The sequence below is a fragment of the Lepisma saccharinum genome, chromosome 5 (genome assembly GCF_977018435.1).
Source record: "Lepisma saccharinum chromosome 5, izLepSacc3.1, whole genome shotgun sequence".
In the NCBI taxonomy this organism is placed as follows: Eukaryota; Metazoa; Arthropoda; class Insecta; order Zygentoma; family Lepismatidae; genus Lepisma; species Lepisma saccharinum.
The window spans coordinates 6,061,675-6,089,431 of record NC_139233.1 but is presented as its reverse complement, the minus strand read 5'-3'; the positions used below and the strand labels follow the sequence as shown (position 1 = coordinate 6,089,431).

The following is a 27,757-nucleotide window of genomic DNA, read 5'->3' as shown; positions in this document are numbered from 1 at the left end:
CTGCAGACCTTCTAAAATTCTATTAGCAATGATCTTCAAACAATCTACAAAGAAGTAACACAACTTATCAAGTTGGTCTTGACATTCCCTGTTACAACAGCTTCCTTCGAAAGAAGTATGAGCACCCTCAAGAGAGTAAAAAATTATCTCCGTAATTCAATGAAAAACGAAAGATTAAGTTCTCTCAGTCTCAGTACAATAGCCATTGAAAAAAAAAAACTGGTTAAAGAACTTTCTATTGATCAAGGCTTCAAGGAAAGAGTAATTGATACTTTTGCGACCAACAAGAATCGACGCATGGACCTGCTGTATAAAAAAAATATAAGGTAAGCAGATTTTTCAGCCTACCCAGTATTTACACCTTAGCTTCGCCACCGCTCCACACCCACACACATATATACATATATTGAACACTACATGCATGCATGCATGTGAATATGTTGTACACAAAAGTTATAAGGAAGTACTGCTTTTCAAGTACTCAATTCACGAAAAGGCCATAATTTATACAAGAAAATAAAGTTCTCATAAATAGCTGAAGAGCTTGTACCAATAACAAAATTCTTACCATACTCAGCTGCTACTCTGATCCTCCCTGGTCTGGAGTCTAGCGTTCCTAATTTTGCTATTTCTTGAATTTTGTCGAGAAGAGCTTGCCCCTCCTGCAAGGTTACCATTGAAGCTTCTAAAACAGACTTTCGTAGATCGTGGAGCCTTGTTAGTAATTTCTTTACATTGTCCACATCTTGTGGGAAGGAACTATCTTTACATGCTATTTCTAGAATTTGCATTTTGTCTACATAATCTTGAGCACGGCTGTAAAAGACATGGAAAAATTAGTACATTCCAGGAGCAGATATTCTAGGCTTGCTAAGCTATGTGTGAAGCCCTAAGTCACAAAACAAAAGAAAAAAACTAAAAAACCATTATAAAATGTGCATTTTTTTTTATTATTTCAATAAGATTGTGGTGCCTCAGGAGTTGGAAGTCTGATTTTTTTATGATAGATTGATTTGTAAATTGTGGGCATGTCAGCACATAGGCTATCGTGCATATCGCACAATACAGAAGCTTAAGAATAAAATCAAATGTCTGTCCATAAATTTCTCACTCAATTTGTAAAACTTTAGACTTTAACAACAACTAAAACTATACTATCTCTGAGAATAAATCTCTGTGCCTAGCTGAGGCTGTAATGGGACACTCGGCACACACAAGAAGAAACACAGGACAACACGATCCACAGTGTCCAGGTGCCACAGCCTAATTGCCTTGCAACCAGTGGCGGCGATTGAGTTCCAAAACTGGGAAGGGGGGGGGGGTAAGTCAGTAAGATTTAGCATAGTGCAGGAAATTGGCAAAAAAGTGGGGGGCAACTGTCCCCTAATGGTCGCCACTGCCTGCAACATTGCAGTAACTGGGGACCTGGTTAGCCGGCCAACCAGCCAGGGTGCTGTTATTGGGGGGTGCCAAACAGGCATTCCCCTTCGATTAGAGCCAAAACTTTATTTTTGATTACCTAAGCATGGCTATTTGTGTGCTTGTTTTAGTGTTTTTAAAGTCCACTTTACACACAAAGGTCACTCGGGACTAGACCTACAGTCTAAAGAGGGATTCCAACCACTATGTGCCTCCACCGGGTGTGTGGTTATTTGTTTTTAAAAAGAGTTGGATTTATTGTTGACAAGAATTAATTGAAGCTACTGCAAAATAACATAATAATTATATTGCAAAATCATGTAGGAATTTAATTTAAGAGATTACTGTTATTTTGTAGTTATCATGTAGGTATTAAAGTATCAGTTTTTCATCATTAATACCATAAATATATAATATGGTCAGGTCATGTTTTTTTTGGAGAAATGTGGAAAGTAGGAGGACCAAGGGACCAAACTGGGGGGGGAGAGGTTGATGGGTGGAAAATGGAGGGGTGCCAAAAATTCACCTTGCCTGGGTGAATATTTTATCTTGAGCTACCCCTGACTATGTGGAAGTGAAACTCACTTTTGGATGCCTTCTCTACCCCTTACACCCCTCATTACTTCGGACTTATAATTTGTCCGGGCTTCCTCAAGAAGTTGCAAAGAACCACAAAAAGAGAAGTCATACAAGACATTATTATATGATTTTATCATATTTTGTCTTTGGTTATTCTGCTGAAATACTGGTTAACAGATAGGTATTTATTTTCTCGACTATCATAAATTTATTTATTTATTTACTCAGAGTTTCAGATACACTCTTATTTGGCCATTTTACACTGAAACAACATAAAGTAGTAACACAAAATAACAAAAGATAAAAATAATAAGATGGGATAGATTCACATGTTCTTTGTCAGTAATGTACAAAAATTTCTTTCTGGAAGGAAAATATCTACATCCAGGGGAAGTTTGTTGTAGATTTCTGGCAGCCTGTGAAACAAGGATAGTGTAGAAGGGATAGCCTAGTGGTTGGGTTGTGGAAGAGTTGCAGGTTCCACGTTTGCTTTTAGGGTACCTAAGTGTAAATTCACTAATTAGGACATCAGTTCTGATTTTGCCATTTATCATCTTGTATAAAAATTTCATGTCAGCTAGATCACAATGAAAGGATGAAGAGTGAATATTCATAGCAGCCATGGTGTCCGATTTGGATACATGTCGGAAAGAAGGTATTCTATGGTGAACAATGCGGAAAGAAGGTATTCTATGGTGAACAATGGCAAGAAAGCAACTGAGAACAGAATCTATTCTGGTAAGATTGATTTTTGAGGTCATTGGCCAAATTGCGGAGCAGTATTCAAGGATGGGCGAGATGGAAGATTTAAAGAATAAGGCAAGAGATGATGGGTTTTGAATTTCACTAAATCTGTATGACCAAGAAGGCGCATTGCTTTTTTAGTGGTAGCTATAATGTGATAATTAAAAGTGAGTTTTTCATCCGTGATAATACCTAGGTCATTTTGAGTGGAACTTTCTGGATTGGATTGTTTTCAATAGCATAAGCAGACACCACTTTGTTCTTTTTAAGGGAAAAAGTAAGGAAAGAGCATTTCTGAGGGTTTAATTCTAGATTCCACTGACGACACCACTGAAGTTCTGTGAGAGCATTTTGAAGAATCGTCACGTCATGATGCCACGAGATCTCCTTGAAGTGTTTACAATCATCCACAAACAAAAGTATATTGATGTAAACATCTTGCAAATCAATTATGTCAATTTGCAAGCTGGGGAGGGAGTTATGTCCAATCTGTTCAACCCTCTCTTGTTACGTCCATTGTTGAGATCACCGAAAAATTGGGTAATATTTGATGCAAGTTAGTTACTTGCTACTTTTACTTGTACTAAGTTACTTGGTAAGTTAGTTTGACCCTGTAGTGGACCTTCACTCTGTACTTCTTCGTATAGTTAGGTTACTGCAACATGATGGCACAAGGACAACAGACAGGAAAGGAACTGCATTGGTTATCACATTGTTCTTGTGTGTGTCATTTTCTGCAAACTTTTGGCTAATTGCAACGATGTTTAAATGAAATGTAGAAACTTGAGCCAAGGCTGGGATTCTGACTGTGGGTTCGTGGGTCGGTTGCTAAACGGTACCATCCCAACATTTGCCCAAAGTGACTGCAGAAAACAGCAATGCTGTGTTTATTGAAACATTCTGTACATGTCATGTTCTACAATCCTCTTAAGAAACACTGGTCAAATTCACAATTCGCGTGCTTCTAAACCAAGGGTCGTGCTTACGGAGAAAATTCCAGGAGGGTTTTTTAACTGCATTATGATATTCAAAATTGTAATCTTTCATATTTCAGTGTTAGTACTCAGTAGCGTCTTCTGCCTATTCACACATTCGCACGTGCACACCCAAATAAACCTGCAAAACATTATACTTATTCATTGAACTCTGTCTCCTTCGAAACATCAAGTGTTCCCACGACGCTTCACCAAGAGAGGTGGTGGAGAAGCCTGCGATCAGTGATATAAACCTGCGTAGACCGAGCCGCAATGTTAGTTTTGCTCCCTATGACGCTGTTATAGCAGTCGCGCAGAGGACGCTGTTACCCTGCCCCTGTGTCAGGGCAACAGTGTTTTTTTCTTCCTTATTGAAATATTTATTAATATGTTAATTAATTGGGTAATCAAGTGTATAAACATATATATGTGTGATTAGCGTAAATAAATTTATTATGCATTTTTAGGTTCGTATTATTCCATGTATAAAAACCATGTAGCATTGTTCTTTCTTCGTGTTTCGAACGTTCGAGGAAAAGGAGGGCAGTTTAGCTGTTATAGATTAAAAATTTTGAAAGAAGGGCCATTGGCAACTGACGCCAACAAAACGTATATAAACTCCCAGATGAGAGTGAGGAGGTCGGCTGTTGGAACTGAGACTTGGAAGGGAGAGGCCGTTTTTGCTTCGGTCAGCTAGGACCGGAGGACAGATCTCCCGAAACGGATGCTGTAAGAGATTGGATTGCCGGGCAAGCTAGTGCCTTGGTGTCCAGTTTACAGGTAAAAAGCAGTGGCGTGCGGTGACATTTAAACTAGGGTACGCAACATGGGCCAACCGAAATGAAATATGGGGGCCAGAACCCCCCCCCCCCCGGCCATCATGTTATTCAGAAAATAACTCTTTTCTACAATTTTATAATGGGAAATTTCTCATCCTTGTATCAATATCCAAATGTAACGAGGTAAAATATATGTATGATATTTTATATTCGCAAATATATTCTGATAGTAGCTATGTAGAGTCCAACAATTCAACTTCGATTATTTCCTTCATGCAGTGCGATGAACATTGAACGGAAAGGAAATGGCACAATCATTTTCCGTCCTTTCAAATTTCATGTAATAAATTTGATAAATCTCAGTATCCTCTACTATTTCACAACATCTTTCGCAGAGGAAACCAACGAATAAGGCCAACAATAAAGTTTCACTGTTTTTCTACTCAGTCAATCACTCTGTAGAGATATTTTTTCTTCTTCTCAAAAATCAAAATGCCTAATATACTGCTTACCATCCTTCACAACTCCTGCCTGAAACATTTTTTCCAAATCAGGAACAGACCTTCCATTTCGGATTGTTTACACTTTTTTCGTAAATTCCGAAAATCCCTTCTCCAGTATGTCATCAGTAACTCCCGGTCCCCCTATTTTATCACTTTCACAGCACCGACAAACAATAGAGATCCTGTAATGTAAATAATATGAACGAAACACTCGCTGCAAATTTCACACGACAGAAGAAAGCAAAACTCAACCTCCCACGGTACCTTGTGTCCGGTCCTGCTATGCCCGAAAACCACACGTTCTTGTGGACGAATGAATCGGAGTTGCCAGTCGACAAAGTATTTTGTAGAAGGGAGATAATTAAGGACAAGTAGAAAATACGTCAGCATACATCCCAGAACACTTCAAAAGCTAAACTACCGTACATCACTTTGCAATGTCTGGCGGGAAGGGGGGGGGGGCGCTCATTCTAATCCCATTGTAAGCATTGTGTTTTATTATGTTTTTCTTTTATCATTTATTCATATCGTTGGGTCAACAATCAACACCCATGCTATGGAACTCAAAGGAAATGTTGATCCCGAAAGGAGATAAACAGATACTCTCATACTCTGAGAATTGTGCGAAACTTGCAAATTGTTCACATATTTTCCCCTCGACACAGTAACAGTCCATTCTGGTCCTCACCTCCCTATACAAAAAAAAACAAAAAAAACTTGCTAGTGTAAGTTTAATCTCACATAAATATTTTATATGTGATAGTTTACGCGTATATTAAATATGATCTTCCACCACTACATATTCTTGCCCTCCTCTCTGATTCCTGTATCACTTTTTATAATGTATTTTTATTGCAACCCAATAGTGATCTATCTACGCGTGGCTGCTAAATGCTAGTAAGCTAAGCATTCCAGAAAAAAATATGTTGACTACTGTCAACACTGCATACGCTGTCAAAATCTTGGGTACCCTCGATGCTTAGAACCGGGAAAGAAGTGGGAGAGAGGGTAAGCGCGGGCAGCAACCGACGTGCATTGTCGTACAAAGAAAGATACCCCTAGACAAATCTGAGCCGAGAACGAAGTGCACCGAACCTCGAGTGTGGGGGGCCAAGGCAAGTAACAACGCTGATTGGGTCTTTTGGCTTGAGCACCATGTGAGGGGAGGTTGCATCATTTAGGAAGATGGCGAACACAGCGATCGGTGAGCTAGCAATGTAGTGTTGCAAACCCATTCCATTAGAGATCGTGTGACAAGAGTCGAGGCAACCCATACATCATTGCAAATTGTGGGATTTTTTTTTAGAAAAGTGAAATTTCGATAGTATATTGTCCCTTCGATTCTGTCCCGAGCATGAAGGGGAAGAAAAGGGTAAAGGGGAAGGAGGCAACTGAAAGCGAGACGGGTGTTTTAAACATGCCTGGTATTGCCTTTGCTTAAAGCATCTTGGCCAAAATAAACGGTCTCTGTGGCGCGGTAGCCTAATTATCAACCCGCGCGGAGTGACCGTACATGAATCAGTCAGCTGTTTTACTGTGTTTCTGTTATTGAGTTGCAAAATTGTTTAGCGCTGTCAAAAGCTTGTACCTGTTTCAGTGCAAACTTTTTGATTTCATGATGAATAGGGAAACTGTACATAGCGAAAGCAGAGACTTAATATTTAACGTTGTTGAATTTTTGGAGGGAAGTTAGCTACAAAGCCTGTAGCAACTACAGCAATATATGGATACGGCAGAAGGTAAGGAAAAATTCTGAAGTACAAAGCAGAGCAGTGTGGACCGAGTGAGTACTGTAATTTTCATTAACATTTATTATTCTCTTGATTTCACTTCATTTGCTTGGTTCGATCAGTCTGTTATTAGAAATAAACAACGGCTAGATAGATCACAACTGATTTCCTCCATGTGATAGTTGGATTGGCTTCTTTGGTGTACGCCAATGTTATTATTCTCCTTGTTCATTAATATCAGAGCGGAGGAGGAAGTTTTTATGAAATATTTTGCAAATCGACAATAGTATTGATATTGTAGATCGGTATTTCTATGTTTTGAATGATTTTGTCAGATTATCGAGTGTTGAATTACACATTGCACAATAACATCGCCCTTCTCGTGATTGGCTGGATAATTTCGGAAATATTTGAATTTTTTTAACAATCCGTGTTAAGAAAAATTTGAAATATAACTCTGTCATAGCCTCCTTTTCAGTGAAAGGTGATCCAAACTTGGGTTTCCAATATATTAAACATCATTATGTACGCAAAAACAGGTGCGGGTATTTGACAGGGGTGGTATAACACTTCTGGACGCGAGACTAAAGTGCACACCCATAGAGCCAGCCCACGAGCCAACACTGTTAGTACCCCAAATATCAACTCGAAAACAAGACATGTGCCTTCAAGAGTGCTTCAATTTTATGTAGAAGATGTAGACTTCAATTTGAAGCAAAACACATATCATTGTAAACTAACTTCAAAAGTTACAAAAAAACACTATTTTCTTTCAAACTGTAAAATGATTAAGCAACGTGTTCAACTATTCTGAAATAAGTTTCACCCTTCTTTGGTCCATACAATTATTAAAATTAAACCCCACTTGATGAAATGATTTCATATTATTTGAAACCTGACCACCTACAGACTTCGAAAACATTGCAGGTTTAAACTGAATGCTAGAAATACATCACCTGTGGTACGAAACATTGGCATCTAAAACATTTTTTCGTTGTTCTAGCTGGTGATTGACATCTTTCCACGCGAGCCCTAAAGATTCCGCCATGGCTGCATACACTTCCGCCCTCGGCCTCTGGGTCGAGATTAGCTGGTCCGCCTGCCTCAGGAGTTCTTCCACCGGACTTTGCTTACTCTGAAAGAAATTACATTTGCAATTAATACTGATGGGTCGGCCATTGCTCAAGACAATAGTTTATCCACACACAAATCTCTTTTTTGGGGAAATTATCGAGGCGAGGAGACACTGAACTAGACTTGGTGCAGTATCGTTCTCGTCTCCATGTACAGGGTGTATCCCCAAAAAATGTACACACACTTTAACAGTTGATAACTCACAATTTTCTGACCTTTTCAGGTTTAACCGATTTTAAATATTCTGTGCTTAATTGCTACTGTAGTTTTAAAACGCAGAGACAGTTTAGGAGAGAGTTTCGAACATATCAACCTAAGCACCTTAATATCATTCCACCTGAAGCAGATGGAATTGTTCAAAATGTCGACAAGAAATTTTCCTTTAGACCGCGAACATCGATGAGCCCTACAAAACAAGAAACGTTGATGGAAACATTTCGCCAAAACTCAAGAAAATTTATGTGGCAAATGGGCCGTAAGAAAGGTACTTCAAAATCAAACGTCCTCATAGGCGGAGTTTCGTCAGCCCACTTGGCGGGGCTAGCATTATTAATGCTTTTAACCATGATGAAAATTATCATTGATATTATCCTTGGGAAACAAGTGATCCCTGTTGAAATTGTGTTGATATCGAGTGCCTCTTTTATAAAAGGAATAAAGACAGTAGAAGGTTGCAAATTTGTAAAATAACACATGTCTTCTTTAGAATAAAGAACGATAATTTTAATATGTTATAATATTAACTGGCAGTCCTACCTTCATGGTAATGAACAAACTGCTGAAATGCATTTAAAAGTACTAGGTAACGAAATAGTAACAGTTTAAATTTCTGTAATCTTTCTACAACTAAACCTTGCACTTTTCTGATTTCACTACCATTTGCACTGAAAGCTGTTGAACTATCGATATTAAATTTCGTAAAGTGGCATACAGAGCACGAGCAATGAGTAAGCTCTCTTCCGAAAATCACGTTTCAAAGTAATTGGTAGGGTCTCCCTGATTGACGTAGTGGAACCGTCGTCGTCTTGTAATTAAGGGGTCCCGAACTCGATGCCCGGTGGAGGAACACTTTGCTTCGAATCCAACTTTAAACTGTAGCTCCAGTCCCGATTACCATACTGTGTAAAAAGTGGACTTAAAACAAAAAACTCCAACTCACTCAAAGGGATTGGTGACAGAATCTAAAAGTCTATAGTACACAATCGCTCGCCAATGCTTTAACTAAAACCGTTTCTGTTTTCTCCCTCTTGTTGCTCCGATTGTTGAGAACACAGCGAACTCTTTAAATATGCACGGGTCTTCTAGTTTTCGTTTTGATGAGCTCATGGACATTTCAAATTCAGTTTCAAATTTTTGGCAGAACTTCTGAATGTTGCCCCACAAAAAGTGATTTCATGACCACAAAAGCAAAGAGTAGAATGGCTCAAGACAGAGGGAGTGTGGAAATCCGCTGTAAATGACACTCTGGTCCTACCCGCCCGTTGTATTTTGTATCAAACATAATTTGAACTTCTTTCCTTAAGTGTGACTGACATGCCACAAGAGTAACATATGAAAGTTTCCTGATGAATTTTCTAGTGTTTTTGTGCAGTTTATCTCCCCTTGATTATTTTGTGCATATGTCGCATGCGTTTGGGGAGGCTTAGCACCCCCTAGCCCCTACCTAACTACGCCTATGAGTCCATTGAATTTTGAAGCACTGCAGTTCGAAAAGTTGCATTCCATGAACACTCCATGCTCAGAAGAATACCGTGTTGATGTTCGCAATTTCACTGCAATGCCTCGACCAGAATGATCATCAGTTTTAAAACTGCGTTGACAATGAAAAATTATTCATGTCTAGATTATTTTAAATTTTGAAAATAAACTCTATCTTAATAAACATTGATGTAATCATTCGAAGTGTGTACATATTGGGACACCCTGTATATAGTGCGAATAACTACAATTAAGACGCTCCCGCGTAGCCAAATTGTTAGCGCTGTGACCTTTGGTACGAGCGGTCCCGGGTTCGATTCCGGTTGGGAGCTTCCAAAATCTCAGCGTCGTGAGAACTGGGGAGTTGTAATATACTTGAAGAGACGAAGTAATGGGTTCTGATCTAGAAAGGCAGATGTGACTCGATGCGTCGACCACGCGTCACCCAATGAAAAGGCGGCTCTGGCAGGCCCTGGCACTCAGAGGGCTGTTGCACCACCCAGTTTAACAAGAACAAGAAATATCACTAGCCCTTCAGAAACGCTTTAACCATGGTGCGAAGGATAAATCGCTCTAGATTTGTTGAAAACTATTTCTGAGTCATGTCAATCACTTTCAAGCATTGCACACGGCTTGTTCAATGAGAACCAATGAAATTGAGTGACATTCATTTCCTTAGCATAGTAGTGGAGGTATTGAAGGTTAGATACGAATAGAAGTTTTCCAGTGATATTCAATAGCACAGGGAGGATTGCAAAATAGGTATATGCGCGAAAAACTATGCAAACGAGCACTGGTGTACGCAGGGGGGAGCTGATGGGGCAACAGCCCTGCCCGAAATTGAGAAAATCAAAATTTTCAAATGAAAATGAGATAAGACCTCGACCAGAGCCAAAGGTATAAATGCAACACCCCCCCCCCGAAATGACCCGCGATTTCCTTTTTGGCCTTCGAATGCAATCTAAATAGACAGAAAAGCTCCAAATATAAGAAATCCCGCTCTCCCCCTCTAGAACAAAGCTATGTATTTAAATAAAAGTTTAAATTCCAGCTCCTCCAGAAAAAAATCCTGCGTACGTCAGTGCTAATGAGTGCCTTAGAAAAGTGTTATTCGCATACCCTGAAGAAACTAATTACCTCTGGACAGTATCTTGAACCTACTGTTACAAAACAGTATTTGTATTTCTACGTAGAATTGTGTATAATTTTTTGTTTTGTATTATTACGTCTTGTGTATGAATGAGTGTGTATGTGATTTGGCCAGATTGTTAATTATCGTCAGTTTAATTTCAATTATTTTTCCTGCTTCCCCAAAAATAGGAAATAGTTAGGCTGAAGAGTTCAATGAACTAACTGATCCCTAACTACGCAAGGCTAAGGCTGGAGAGTTGATATGAACTAACCAATCTCTAACCGAACTCTCGTTGCCAACTACACGAGGAAGGAAATACATGCGCATATCCCCTCTGGCGGAGGGCGGTATACTGAGATACGGAGTATGAGAGTGAATCCTAGGGATTTCAAAGGCCTCCGGATCATCTTACAAAAACATCAGACGGTATCGTCGATGCTAGATAGTTTGCACAGGCGATCCCGTCGTAGAGTCGTACGTATCGAGATTATAAAAACTATGCTGTAAATTTGGAGAATTTAACAACTGGAAGAATCCGAAAAGTGTAAATATAGGTAATAAAATGTATAAAACCCATTTACGCCACTTTTCAGCAGTAACCCGTAACGTATAAGTTCTGAAGGTTCTTTGGTTGATTGATTGATTGATTGATTGAATTGTTGTTTTAAGTCCACTTTATGCACAGATAGGCTAATCGGAACCGGACCTACAGGTTTTTAAAGTTGGAACCTGGAGGTTCTTTGGCTAAATAAACTTATTCTTGAGTTCTGGTGCCCTCTGGCGAGGAACGGGAATCCAGAACTAACGAGACCAAGTAGTTATTCATTCGGGGTTTTCTACCAAAATCGACCCTGATAAGAGTGGCCTGTTAACACTATTGAAATTCAAACGCTGTATATTCGTCAAAGCGTGGGGATGAATATCATGCTGTATAAATTATAAAGTGCTATCTAATTGTTTTGTTGCACCAATGAACAGATCCCATGCCCTTTCTGCAATAAAACAATATGAAGTCTTCCTAAATTAGTGCACGACTTGATTGTCTTTTTTTGTTCAAGGGAGTACAGAAACAGAAATAATGGATTCGAAGAAACGCATTCATTACAAACACGAACATCTACCAACACAGCACCTCATAAGGCAAGCGTGATTTTTTTTATCATGCTTCTCCGAATCGTACAATACTTACGTACCTGGCAACTTTGATTAGGCCTACGTACTGCTATCACGGCCTGATGCGTGACTCATGCATACGATTGCATTATTAGGCTGTCGGGACCCGAAGGTATTCTTTGAAACGAAAAGGAAGAAAACAAGAATCATTTCTACGGAGTTTTATTGCTGTCATCTGGTACAGAGAGTAACATGAGGGGGTGAATAAGGTCAGACGCCTAATGATTCAGCCATCATGTCGGAGCACGACCTCGAGGTGAAGATCACCGAACAATATACTGTGGCCAAGGCCTGGACATTGGGAACACCATAAATGGTTTACTTTTGGTAGATGGGATTTTTCTACCACGTGCCTTGTTGAAATATCATTTTTCATGATCTCAAGGGAAGGATGGTGGAGCACGAAACTGTGAAGGCGTATTTCCGGGTACATTTTCAATGCCTGATGAGGTAAAAAAGAAGCCATACTTGTTCGGCTGTAGAAAATTCATGGTCGGTCAAGGAAAAGGCACAATTATTCTCACTCTGGCACAAATATTTAAGTGTACAAAAAAGAGAAGTTGCTGCTGAGTCACAAAAGAAGGCTTGTGTTAATTTTTCATACATAAGCGAACCAAGAAAACAGTGACGCAGTACTTTTTCGTTTTTCCTGATTTGATATTCAACGAATGTCACAAGAAAATCGCTATTAAAAACCTCTTACGTACAGAAATGAGCTATGTTACGATTTATTTCAAGTCTCGGATATTGAAATATTGCATGGAATAGAAGTGAAAGATCAAATAAACTTTCCAATTAACTGCGCGTTTTTAGGCATGATTGCGATTGTTAAACGTCATAGAATAAAAAAAAATAACTATAGAAAATACTATTTGATTTTGATATCTTAATAAAGTATATTAAGTAATAGAGACTGTCATGACAAGGAGGTCATATAAAATACACACTAATTTAATTGTCAAATCTGATATAAAATACTGAAGTTTTAGTAACAGTGGATTGACAAGTAGTGTTAATTTTACACTACCTCTTTATGACATCACAAAATAATGCTTAAAATGTTTTAGAATATCAAAATATGTGTTGGTTTATTTAATTTTGTTCATTGTGTAGACAACACGCGGTACTCGGATGAAACCATACAGACCGGTAGCAAGCAGTGTACCAGAAGGCAGAGGGGGGGAGGTTATGGCCCCTTTCCTAAATAAAGTCGGATGCAACAAAATGATAAAATCTTTGAGTGTCTGGTAAACAGAACTACTAAACCCCTTATGGGATTCCAGAGAACGCAATTAACCATAATAAAGATGGTACGGAAACGAAACAGAGACAGCTTTGTAAAAACTGAGCAGAGACCGATCCTTCGAAGACTTATCGAGATTCGTTCGAAACTGTGGTGTGATATTGACAAATTTACCTGAACCAAATTTACTGTACTGTGAGACTTCTTCCGACAGTTAAGTCAGCTAAGTGAATCAATCCATTAGTGTCAATTGCGAGCCTGTCTTGAGTGGTTGGACATATATTCAGGATAACATTCCATTTTTAAGGTGTCAAACTGAAAACATTTTTTTTTATAAAAATAGTTTGCCTTTTAAAGAACTCTATACGCTGTGAACGTTTGTGCGATGACATGCTGTATATGACATACGGGGTGTCCAAAAAGTCATGCAACCGAGATTTTGAACGTGCGTAACTTTTGTACAAAAAGATATAGAGACATGAATCCTGCACCGGATATTCAATTTATCTATGTGGATATTTTTTTAAACATTAAACAAGAAAATTACTCTCTACATGAACGTTCAGTATGGGGGGGGGGGAATTACTAAGGTGTAAAAAGTTTCTGTACGAAGTAAAAACAAACATGAATAAATAAAAGACAGCTATGAAGTAGCTTTCAATAATTTTCGATGTGTATCGATGGTCTCCGTGGGTATTTATGGAATTGATGAAAGAACGATAATTTTTTACGCATTTTGTGCATTACAGGACAATTTAAGTGGTTTATTATGACATTCACAAAAATATCTGTTTCTTCGAAATTACGAGATGTACTGGCAACGTTGGTCGTGTCAGAGGTTCGTACCAGGTGTGCCATACGCTATGTCATTCAATGACCAGATGAAATAAAATACTTGAAATTTATCGTACTAAACTACCTTTCTTAACGATAAATTTCAAATTTGCGACTTGTTTTTGGAGACCGAGACGAGATCGAGGGATGTTTATAAATCGAGACAAGATCGAGAATGAGCAGATATTCACTAATCGAAACTAGCCAAAGATACTACAAAGTCTCGTCTTGATACCATTCCTAAATCATACACAAAATGCTTATTGGTGTATCGTAGATATGGCATCGAGATATGTCTTAGCAATCTCCCTTGTAGTCCGTGGAATTATCGGCCTAGTTCTCGTCTCTATTTATAAACGCCTGTCTCGTGCTATCATGGATTTATCCTGTATTTTCAATCCCCAGAGAGAACAATTAGGTGCTTGTGCGAAATTACAGAAGACAATCATGGGAGAAAGAGGCCAGAATTCGCTCCTAAACATCTGAGCTGGCAACAGTGTTGGACTGTATACAGTCTCGTCCGATGTGTCAGGCTTAGTCAAGTTTTTCTAACCCCAATTTTTACAGACTCCCCCGCGTTTCAACATATCATTTCGCAATTGTGTACACACAGACGAAGCCACGAAGACGACTACAATTAAAAGCATATTTCACAGCTCGGAGTTTATACGAACGGGCAAGTAGTTTATTTGTACGTCATTCTATAGGATCAAACACGCGTTAAAAATAGGCGTGATCTGTGGTTCTCGTTGTCCCTATGACTTTATGGAGCGAAGGAATAACTGATCCCTCTCCCCGACATTTTGGATATTTTGGGCGCGGTTTGAGTGAGTGAGGGAGATCTGGTTCTGCACGAGAAGCGCTGCTGCTTCCTTTCGACGGTCCGTTAAAGCAAGAATAGAAGGGTGTTATCATCAATATGTCATTGTGAACAGTGCTTCGTAACACCCACATTCAATGTTGAGTTAGTTCAAGCGCAGAATTTTTGAACACGCCGCTTACTTCACGAACAGCGCTGATATTGTAGATAAGAACAGGACTTTCTTATGCGACTTATTCAGACATAGCAAGCGTCCGATTATTTATATAAGTAGGCAAATATTTTGTCTGTCGTAATTGGAAAATTAGTTGCAACAACTTGTGTGAGTGGTTGCATATATTCCAGATCAAATTTCTTGAACCTGGGACCCTTTACCACCAAGCCGTCGGGAAGTTCCTCTGTTTTACGAAATAGAGGTTCAGCATTGAAACAAAACAATAACGAAGGAGTTGGCAACTGCTATCCAAGCACTAGTGCAATTCAATTTCTTCTTAACCCATAAGATGCAAGAAAAAAATGAATAAAAATGCCTACAAGCAGTTTGCCTGGTAATATTTATGCATTCCAGTGTATCATCCTCACCAGTAGGGTAAGTCCCTCGAATTACATTTGTCATAACAAAAGACGATAGATTTGAGGCTTTCCGCCACTCTGCTCCCTTCTGTCTCATTGATATTAACAGATGATGTTACAAGATGCATACAGTAGGGTAGATACTGAAAAACGCTGACCTGCAATTGGATGAGGACCTCGTCGTGGGCTCTCTGCAAATCAAGCGCCTCTTGCAGACTGGCTCCAAGCTGCGTCAAGTCCGGATGCAGCTCCAAGATCTTCAACTGAAGCCATTCTCGACTCTGAAAGAAAAGAAAGAAGATATATTTAATAAAAGTGGAAGTAAAAACTCAGGAACAAGATTTATTAAAAGTGGGCGCAAGCAAATTCAGTTGTTAATTCTGCAACTGGCACATTCTAATGAACCAGTCCCATTTGTACATAAAATATTGGTTAACTGCTCTTGTAGTAACATTATAAAATTATAATTTCCAATTAAGGTTCATATTTTTGCCTCGTTGCGCACACAGATTTGCTCAATGAGGGCAAGAGTTACAGCATTGCAGTGTCTCATGACGATAACTTCGTTCCAAATAGAAGTGGAGTGCACCAAGAAGTATGAATTCTAAGTTCCACGAAATGATTTTGAGTCAACGGTCAACAAGTCATTAATATTCAATAGATTTTTAAATGAGCTTCACTTTCACAAAATTTATATAATTAGAGACGCCAACTTTAAAAAAAACATTGGGGGTCTCTAACACTTGAGTTAAAAGTTCACAAAAAGTCTTATAAATCCTCTTCTGCATGTATCATGATATTAATGTAATGTAATTCATCTTTACATATTTCTTAAAACTTATTTACCGATTTCAAATATATCATTATTGGGTAGGCTCGGAGTCCCACTAGCGCCACTGCATATAATGAATTTCAGTGCGCCTTGATTCAGGTTCAATTTTGCAGTTTTATAGCGCAATTTAAATGCATATGTGAAGGAGTACAAGTTTTTTGCGCTCATCGCTACACATAATACGGTGTAAAGTTTAACATAAAAGTAAAATTAAATAGTTTTCGTGCCTATTTCACCAGCTTGGATTTAGGCGACTTGGGAAATATGCTTTTAAAAGGATTTTCAGAAGTTTACACACATTACATGCATATTGAAACTAGAATCCGTCCTGTAGACCTACGTATAATTATTATCTCAATAGAGAACATTTCGGGGGAGGGGTGGCACCAGCCCACTCCTCCCCCTAAATATACAGGGTGTCTACCAAAATTGTTGACTTTTCACCACTTTTTCTTGTTTTCTTAACCTTGACTTATTCGACCCCTACTTAGATACAGTTTGGAATTAGCAATTAAGAAAATACATATTTATTGAATGAACAAACCCTACCAACAGGCCAGTTAAGATGAAAACTGGAGCTGTATTTAACAAGAGAATTAAGACTTGCTTTCCCAATTAATGGATGCTGAACTGCATTTGGCTGACTAGCGAGGCTCTGGCGTGTAGACTCGAAGCCAGTATAATCTTATGTGGGGTTCGTTTTGTCGCCCCTACATATTTGCAATTGTCCCTTCATCCATCTTATCTTATCTTATCACCAGTCATCCTCATCTTCGCGATTAGCCATAGGGGCAGAAAAGTGAAGTAAAATAAACTAAATCAGTCAGTCAGTCATTGTGATAGGAAAAGTTCTTGACCACAGGAATTAATTTCTTGACTTGTATGACTGGCAGACACACTGATATATTAATAGCAAATAAATCTTGCCGAGAAATTAGTCGATAAAATTAAACTATGTCTGAAGCTATCAAAATAAAGCATCTCCAGAAACGCCAGTCATGAGGGGTCAAGTTCGCTTTGGTTTTTTTAATGACGTCACTGCTACTTTATATGGTTACCATAATGACGTCACTCTTGTAGAATAATGGGGAAACAACGCCTTGTCGAGTTAATGCCTGCACAAATCGCTTTATTTCTCAGGAAACAAAATAAAAAAAATAAGGACTCCAGCGACCATTGTGTTAACGTGATGAGGTTTCCTCAGTCAGTGTTGCCAGTACTATTAGGAAAAGTATCATGACGTCCGATTGCCATATTTTCCATTCCGACGTGGTTGATCTCGCCTAGTTTCTACCCACTGGGTACCCGAGGGCAACCTTGGGTAAAGGCGGTGTGAGCGTGGTGTTAACCACATCACTACCCACTGTGATCGGGATCCATACCATGTGGGGTCCTACCTCCAAAGAAATGTGTCTAGGCGGTGAGGTGTTCATACACACTGTCCCATCATATGTAATAATAAATTTTATTAATAAGTAGAATAACAACGCCAATTTAATAATGCATTTTTATGAAGAAAAATATGTGTATCTTTGTTGTGTAAAATATGTAAAAATAGCTTCATATGCCATATTTCTATATCAGACTGCCAACATTTCCATAAAAAACTGTTCTACGATGGAAATAAATGTTTGTGTACAATAAATAAGAATTTTTGAGGTAAAGCAGGTCAAATTTTCAGAATACGCCACTGGTCCTTCTATTATTTCTCTAGATGTACAGTCAACGACGTTAATAATAATGTGTTTTATACAGCGTAAATTGATACAAACGTAGGTTGAATTGTGTCATCTGGTTCTGCAAATATGCTGTATAAAGAAACAAACTGCCAGAGTAGTAAGTGAGGTGAGTGCACATGTCTATGATTCGGAAGTTTTTTAATGTGTACCATCCCAGCCATGGACGTTCGAAAGGGGTAGGGGCAATCCCCCCACACCCCCGCAGGAAAATTAAATTCAAACCAAAATTATAAATTTCACACAATTTCATTTCAGCCACATATGTTCATTATTGCATGAACATGATAACTTTAAATTGAAGCAAGGTTTTTTGAGGGGACAACACTTTTATAGGGGAAAATGTGTCTCCTTGGGGACAGGGGGATTTCCCCCCCACCAACAAACTTATGCTAAAAAAATTCCCCCACTAAAAATTTCCAGGGGGCAGAGTTTTGTTATAGCATCAAAAAATAAGCAATTAGTTTCGACTTAAAATATACTTTACTATTTCAACTATTTTTATTTTATACACATCTTGAATCAGTTCGTAAAGGAATTAATTTGCTACTTTATAAATATCTGGTATACATAGTAAAAGTAAGAAATTAATTCCTTGACATGCATTTAATAATAATGTATTTTTTAAATATTTAGCTATTTATATTTATTATCATAAATATGCATGAGAGAGAGAGAGAGAGAGAGAGAGAGAGAGAGAGAGAGAGAGAGAGAATATGTGTCTATGTTAGATTAAGATATTCTTCGCCCCACCAGTCTTCAATGATTTCGTACCCTGCTTCCTTGCCCCCCTGGGAAAAAATACCTTGCTTGCCCCTCCCTGGAAAAAATCCTGCCGACGTCCATGATCCCGGCCCGAAATCGCCCATACGACATAAAACAAATGCATGGAATTTTCCGGCTTTCAAGACAATAGCTGTCCGGCCCATGGACTGGTCAAGCAGGGCAGGCACATTACGCGGTGGGTCCTCACCGCTCTTGAGGAACGGGGGGAGGGTGGAGTCATTAACCTTGGAATGAGATGTGTGGGGAAGGGGATTCCAAAACGGCTCCTGGGGAGGAGAAGGGACTGGAAATCCTATTGTGGTCGGGACGTGAAGTAAGCCATGTATCATGTCACGGACAACAGTTTTAATTTGTAGCGGGACTACTTTTTTTATTTTCTCGGTGTATTGTGCGCCTCTCCTAAGGTGACGATACGAACAATAATGCTATTATTCCTACCCCATGCACGATTAGCCTGGGGGCTCGCCTCTGTTTTGAAGGCCTGCAACAATGAATTGTTCTGATGGAGAAAGCAGGCGCTATTAGAATTACTGTGACTGTATTTTTGGACGGCGGAAGAATATTGTCAACTTACTAGTATCCGTGGCTGAGGAGTTATGTAGTTCTTTGTTCAAATCATTGAATTTGTTCCTCAACATATGTAATCGATTCACCATTCATCCTCATCGTCGTGATTACCTTAGTACAAAAGCGACGTAAAACAGGAAAACATACTAACAGGATCGTGAGCATCAGTGCCATGCCCTAAAAGAACGTGTACTTTTTTTAGTATCCTCATTTTGCCATCTCTTCCAGTCTTTGACTTTTTTTTATTTTTAGGAATACTGGTTCAAACGGGAGCGTATGCCCCCACCAACCCTCTTGGGCACGCCACTGCCTCAGCTCTTGTCTTCAGGTGCAACGCCATATGAAAGTGCATCAGGTGGAACAAACTATCTGGGATAAAACCGTCCATTTATTGGCACTTTTCACGCAGGCGTAACTTATCTTACTTAAATCAATCATTTTCCACAATATTCACGATCTCAGCACCAGATGGTACAAACGGTATCTTTTTTTAATCAGCTTTACAAAATATGCAAAATTATGCAAATAAATGAATCAAGATAAAGCCATAGCCCTCTAATATCAAATGAAGTGTGCGTAAAATCATGCTTTTTACATGTAACGTCATTCATCGCAAAAGGATATAATCATCATGTGTGTTCAAACTGGCAGTTTGAACGAATTCCTAGTGCGGGTGAACGAAGTTTAGTAACTGTAATAGGGTGATATAATTCGTCTGTGATACTGATATTGTACCGCCAAAGTTCGTGAATGATAGGCTAATCGGGACTGGGTCTACACTTGAAACTGTGGACGGAACGGAACCACTATGTGCCTACACCTGGTATCAAACTTTGATTACAAAGTGACACTTTGCCCTGATATCGCGTTGCGATGCATTCATTACCTACTAATGGTGACGTTGCATACAGTGTCTGCACGGGCCTTCTTATAAGAAGACATTGGTGTAACGAAAGTGAGTTGCATTAGCAAATATTTGAAATAAATATGCTTCCAAAATGAAGAACGAGTGGGATTTCTTTCATTTAGCCATACATTGGTTAAATGTGTCACACGCTTGCCAACATGCTGGATGTAGGCATAAACCGTATTTATCGACTGGCGGGAGACAACTCTTCTGCAATCGAACTTGCGGGTGTCGCAGACCATTACTCGCCGCTTGAAATCTGTCTGCACTCTCGGAGAACGACGGAAATAAGGACTTTTACGTTCATTTAACGATTCTCGCGGTGCCGGAATATTTATGGCTATCGTTCTGGCAACATTGCAGGAAAGTAATGTTGCCAATTCAGTCTTTTCCGACTAGATGTATTCCATATCCACTTTTGCTAAATTATAAACTAACAACTTGCTTAAACAGTGACGTGTCAGAGGGCAGAAAAATACTAAGAAATATGTAGGCTGCTAACCTCAGCCTCTCGTCTTACGAGATTCTGTGCACGACATAAGCTCTAAGAGGCTTTTCTTTTTAGCTACACGAAGGAAAAAGCTAGCTAGAATTGTATTTCGACATCGCCATGACTTAGAATATAGGGGTGGAACCAAAACGAACTTGCAATGATGGAGACGAGAAAAAGACTAAACCCTTCGAGACTTGTCGAGACGAGGCCAAAAACGAGAAACAGATCTGCAAAATCAAGATTTGATGTTCAACACTCTCACTCTCGTTTGAGACTTGGTTGGTTGATTTAGTGTTTTAAGTTCACTTTATGCACAGTAAGGCTAATCGGGACTGGACCTACAGTTTAAAGTGGAATCCGAACCAATATGTGCCTCCACTGGGTTTGAGACTTAGGCATGATATTTAATCATGAGACTTCTTCAGCCATACCAAACAAATATCGACCTTCTTATTTAGAACAGTCATAAGTTATTTTAGAATTTGTAGCGTTGAAACGGGGCGTCAACAAAAGCGCTTTTCTTCGTCATGTTTATTTAGCGAGACATTTGGAACAAGTACGACCATGCTTAGGACACAGGGTCATTTTTAGGTGAGCCTTAGTTCTTTCTTAACATTCTGTTTTGGCAGCACTGCAGTCTTCGCTAGCAGCGGACTCAATTCGGTTGTAGGTGTCCTTCGTGTGTCTTGGAGGCCTGTAATTTCTCGCCCGACAAATCAAAACGTTGGGTTTTAAAGGGATTACATTTGATCCGACAATTGATAATCAATCTCTCCATCTGGGCATGTAGATAAAGCAATCTATTTTAAATAGGAGCCTTATATATCTGCCAGAGCCAAAAGACTATGAAGGCCTGGCAGCTCTGAATGTGGCATGACGTAAGCAGATCTCACTTCCTCAGACGGCCTTACGAATGGTACGTTGCTTCGAATACCTTTTTTCGCCTTATCACTTCTGTCCTTAGAACATCCTAATTGCCTTTACTTATTTCTTGCGTTATTACCACGATACTCTGAACAAAGCTATTTATCTCGAAAACAATTTATATTTTCAGGGTTGCAAACTACGAAATGGAAAAGACGCTGTATTTAAAGGTATTATGTGCAGGCGCCCACTCTAGTTAGCTCTAAGTTACATTAATAGCCTTGATTCACTCCCTAAGTTGTGTTCCTCTCCTTTCCTCCCTCTCGTTAAGCAGAATGTAACCATTGCTTTGACACACAATAAGGGTGGCATAAGTATCACATCCGATCTCTGCTATGCACTTTTTTGCAGTGTATCATTACATGCACAATTTCCTTGCGATTTGGCACACTACATACAGTGATGGACAAAAGTAATCATACAGTGGAACTGAAAGGAAGAAAGGACGAATTGCAGCAGCTAGGAAAACAATAAGGAAGTCAAAACTGTTAATGCTTTACCATGTATGCACCAAACGATATATTAACAAAAATAAATATCAGATGTTGCTTGTAGAAAAATAAAATACAATACATTCTCAATACCCGCTTCTTTGGCTGGACAAAAGTATTCATACACCAACATAAAAGTTCACTTTGAAGAAAAGAAAGAAACAAATACCATGTCGTCATAATTTAGTATGCATTCCTCTGTTATGGAGAACAGCTGTCAGTCTCTTTTGCATAGAATGAACAAGAGGCGTGGTTATTTCAGATGTAATATTGTGCCACTAATGCAAAATGACCTCTTACAGTCTATTCTTGCTTGTTATGTCATGTTTTCGGAGTCTGGTTTCCAAATGGCTCCGAAGATGTTCAATGGGGTTAAGATCGGGGGACTGAGGTGGAGTTTTGAGTGTGTGTGGGGTATTATATAACAACCAAAGGCGGACAATCTCAGCTGTATGTTTAGGGTCGTTGTCCTGCTGGAAGTGAAAATCATTCCGAAGACCCAAATGATCGATATTCTGCTGCAAATTGTTCTTCAGGATATCCAAATAGACAAATCTATCCATAGTTCCCTCCATAAAGACGAGTTCTCCAACACCTGAGGCTGACATAGCCTACAGCCCCAGACCATAACGCCACCTCCTCCATGTTTAACTGTCCCCAAGAGATTTCGAGGCTCAAGCTCAGTATTGGGCTTTCTCCACACCAAAATTCTACTATCACTATGGATAATATTAAATTTACTCTCGTCCGTAAACAACACTTTATCCCAGAAGTCCAAACTTTTACTCACATACTCCTTTGCAAATGTTAATCATGCCTTCTTGTTCTTCTTACTGATGTATGGCTTCCTTCTAGGTACCCTAGCTCTGTACCCTGCTCGGTTGAAAAGCCTTCTAATACTTCTTGAGGACACTTGTTTTCCCAGGTGTTTCTCTCTCGATGTAAGTTTCTGAGGACGCCCAACCCTTTCCCTATTGATCAGCACTTTTGTGTCTTTATATCGTTTCATGACACTTTGCACAGTCGCACGACTTCTCCCAACTATGTCTGCGATTTCAGAATATGATTTCTTATTGTGGTATAATGATATCATAATTCTCCTCTCTTCGATCGTGGTTTCCTTCCCTTTGCGGCCCATTTGACTTCCTGCACACGCCAACACCAAACCAACCACTTCCTTACACAGGTGCAAGTGCAGTAAACATATATCTGGCACTGAATGATGGAAACTGTTGTTTCACGAACTTTTTTTGGATTTATAACCTGGCGCATGAATACTTATGACCATCCAGAAAGCAGTTTTTTTAAGGATTACCCACATTTCTCATGACAATTTCAATTGTATGCACACAATTTCTTTGTGTTTCTATTCTTGCCATTCCAATGGAGCATATGTGCTACAGACTTGACTTGCCTTTACGGTCTTCTTTGTATAATAACATGTTTCATTCAGACAATGCCTTTGTATGAATACTTATGTCCATGACTGTAGATGTACAGTGGGATGCACAAGTATTTCACGGCAAATTATCTATGACTATTTTCATTAATTTTTCTCTTGCATCGTATGTATCTTTAAGAAATCGATTTTTAAGTGTGTTGGTGCAGAGGTTGTAAGCATCTTGTTTGGCGTTTTGTTTCAATTCTTGGATCTCTCATTGGATAAAACAAAGAACAAGAAAGTGGTTATTAACAAATAGCCTGGTAATACTTATGCATCTCACTGTACTATGTAGGAATTTCAGCGACAAATGTAGGCTCGACAAGTACTCGAACCCGGTAGCTCAGTTGCTCTTCCAACTGAGCGACCGAGGTATAACGGTGGCAGTGAAAAATAACGCGAAGCGATGGCTGAGTCGGTATAGCTCAATTGGTAAAGCGACAGCACTGTGTGTCAGGTTCGGGTCGAGTCTACATTTCTCGCTGAAATTCCTGCATTCACGAGTTTGGAACAACACAGTGTGTTTCGCCCTGGCAAATGGATCTTCAGTTCTGAATTTATCGAGGTAACGCAAAGTAACGAAGCAAAGTTACCAGAGGCGAAGATATAGTACAATATATTCGAATATCATTTAATGTACTTAATGTTTTAGCCTTATTTCGTTTCCATCGCACTCGATTTCGCGAAAAATTACGGCCGCAAACTCCCTCAGCAGCTCTGTAGCAAGCACCAGCCTCAATGCTTGCGGCTGCTCTGCGGGAAAATAACGCACCCGAAGGAGTCACATGGCGAAGCGTGAAATTCGAGTGGAACCCGTCCACAACGTTTATACCAAAAGCTCTGCTTGCTGAGCTTGCGTTATTCCCGAAAATAGCCGAGCTCAACCGAAAGCAGAAGGATGGATATATTGCCACCAAAAACTACGAGTAAAGAATTTGTGTCTTCATGAACACGTAAACAAGATCGCGAATATAAAAATAATTCTTAGTCATAAAATAACTAAAATAAGTTATTATCATTGTTCTAAATTCCATATATATCATTTTATATTACAATTTATTTTAGATTTCGCGAATTGTAAAACGCGTAAAAAAATGGATATTGGGAGTTCGGGCGAGATGGTAAAGGGCGGGGGTTTGTGTTTCAGGAAGTCAAATGTCTGCACCCCCGTGAAGAGTTTCCCCAGGGAGGGAGGGAAGATTCGACGGACCTTGGTCTGCACCCTGTGTCCAGCTCGGTCCAGCTCAAATTACGTCAAAAGTGTTGACCGCACCAGTGTTTGCAACTGCCAAATTATTTACACAGTAATTCAAGTGAGCTGTTTCACAAATTTTACAACCACATTCAATAAATTGACTGCTTTTGAATAAAACTTGGGGTGGAAATAAAGCTATCTAAAAAGAACTCTCTACTGATATTTACACAGCACAATTAAATCGTATACATTGTACACATTATGAACACAAGAACATGTTTTAAGTTTTATTATTATGACACAAGTGGTGCTCCCAGGATTTTTTGTAGTAGTCTCCTCATTTTGTCATCTTTTCCTGCCTTTGACTTTCCTTTTCTTAGGAATACTGGGCCAAAGGAGGGGGGGGTTATGTCTCCCACCAACCCTCCGGCCCTGGGCACGCCTCTGTATGACACTTTATTACTTAAATATTATGTATATACTCTTTCTGCTGTAATGATTCTCCAAACTGATACATTTTTCCTTCCCATGAGGGATAAAATGAAGGAAATAGGTTGGTATCACTTTCGGTCGTTTCAGAGATTTCCAAAGTGATCTTGCGTGGATGCTTTCCAGTTGTGGAAAGAGCGTGGGAGTGTCTTCACGTTTTGAGAACCTTGAGGCCCTCAGATTTGTTGAATTGTTCGATAGCGGGAAATTCCCTATATATGCAAAGGAGTTTGGAATTTATTGTGGTGAGTACATCGTCTATGCATGTGTTTCTTTGGTTTGAAATGAAATTTTTAAAGTTTGTGTTTAACTTTTTATTTTAATGTTTGACTCCGAATGCGATTTTTAGGGTGCCCACAAATCCTAAATTACAATCACGCAGTGTAAATTAAATAAATGAGTTATTTTGCCTAAATCCGTTTGGTCACCGTTTGTCCACATTAAAAAATTATGAACAAATAAAAGTACTAATAAATAAATAAGAAATTACGTACCCCTTTAGTCGTATGCGGAAAGTTCGCATATGTAAGACGTTTACTACCATACGAATAACGTTACCTGGAATTTCGAAAGTAAATGTGACGTTTGAGGATCATATGGTTTATTTTTAGAACCGTCACTTTATTATGATATTTTGACAAATCCAGCGACCGGGCCAATGAGGCTATAAACCTTTAATCCCCCTCTTGGCGTGCCATTGTACTACATGTTTTGTTGTACTGAAACATTGCTTGCCTCCTTCGTAAGACTACGCTTCGCTACTGAAAGTTACAATTAGATAATTTCGGTAACATGTTACTAACGCAAGCAGTGGCGACCGGGAGCAGGGCTTCTAATGTATAGGGAGCAGTGGCGGATCCAGAATCACCGAGGAGAATCAATTCTAATCTACACTTGCACTGGTTTACATAAACGAGAAATCATACTGTAAACAGGAACCGTTCTGACTTCCACGTTCTAGAGATCAGCGTATTGTTGTCCATAAAGGGGGATTCGTGGCTGGGATACATTATTCTTGTATGTCGTCATAGTTCGAAACCCTGTGGAGGCACGTAGTGGTTCAGATCCCACTTTAAACTGTAGATCGTCTCGATTAGCCTTACTGTGCATAAAGTGGACTTAAACCCAAGTCGAGGTAATTCCTCCCATTTCCACAGTAAACTGAACGGGAGACAGGTGTGTCCTACTCCTGGGTATATGTCGATCCCCTTTTGAAGCATACTGCACTGGTTCGGATCAAAATTTAAACTGTAGGTCCAGTTCCGATCATCTTCAGTCAAACTTTAAAGAAATATTCTGGAGCCTGTTAAACTTCGATAAAAGACTGAACAGTTGAGTCTTCAATTCATTGATTTGCTATATTTTACTTGGCTCTTGAGCCACTTTTGGATAATTGCGAAGATGGGGATGAGTAGTGATACTATGAAATTGATGAATGGTCACTCACAAATATCCACGCCCAGGTCGGGATCGAACCCGGGACACCTGGCGTCGTAGCGCGATGTACTAACAACTCCGCCACGAGGGGTGGCAGTTGAGTCTTGAAAAAGGCGTAATAATGAATCCAAAAAAGTGGGAAGGGAAGATCACCCTTCCCGTGGATGCGTACGTGATAGGGAATGGGTGGTTAGCCGACGTGTCTTTTCCCGCGAATAGTAGCAAAGCTGTATATGTGTACATAGAACCCGGAACCCCATAATTAGAATGCATTTACATTATAAATAAATCACCTATCAGGAGAATATGTGAACTGTACAACAGATGTTCCGAAAGGGAACCAACATTAGATATTTTTCACATGCCTATTGGGACATTCAAAAAAGTTATTCAAGGAATGGAAGAATAAATGTCAACAATGTAAACATAAATGCAATTTTTGTAAATATATATTTCTTTCGTAGTTTAAACTCAATTACATACATGTACGTACTTTCTAGAGTGTCAATTATTTACAGGTCCTTTATTACACACAAAATTAATGCATTTCTTCAAGGTAAATAACTTCTATCCTTGATTTATACTGTGTTTATTTTATTTCCATATTTTATGTAATTTATAATATATTACAAGGTGTACAACTTTGCTTCCGCCGTTTTTCCCCAAAAATATGACGCTGGAATGAAAAACATTGCTTACCCAGGCATTATTCAAAGTATTGTCCATCGCTGGCCACTACTTTCTCCCATCTTTCGGGCAGCGTACGAATGCCGTGTCTAAAAAATTGTTCATCTTTGGAGGCGATCCACGAATCGATCCACTTTTTGACTTCTTCATAAGATCGGAAGTGTTGGTCAGTCAGTTCATGAGCCATTGATCTAAACAGGTGATAATCAGAGGAAGCGATGTCTGGAGAATAAGGCGGGTGAGGTAGGACATCCCATCTTAATGTTTCCAAGTACGTTTTCACCACTTTGGCAACGTGGGGTCGTGCGTTGTCATGCTGAATCATACCCATGGCTTTCAGACGTTTTGAAATGGCTTGCTGTGTCACTCCCAATGATCGTGCCAATTCTTCTTGAGTTTGACGCGAGTCTTCACTCAGCAATGTCTTCAATTCTGCA

General features: G+C 39.3%; 1 protein-coding gene across 21 annotated transcripts in view; it reads right to left on the bottom strand.

Moving 5' to 3' along the window:
* Positions 1-27,757, bottom strand: part of sls (sallimus) — an 854,140-nt gene that overhangs the window by 595,528 nt on the left and 230,855 nt on the right. For all 21 annotated transcript variants that reach the window (XM_083122061.1, XM_083122066.1, XM_083122070.1 and 18 more), the window contains 3 exons: positions 15,494-15,616; positions 7,685-7,863; positions 569-816 (listed from right to left, as the gene is read on the bottom strand). In XM_083122061.1, the coding sequence (XP_082978187.1) occupies positions 569-816; positions 7,685-7,863; positions 15,494-15,616 (550 nt within the window). The remainder of the gene's footprint in view (positions 1-568; positions 817-7,684; positions 7,864-15,493; positions 15,617-27,757) is intronic.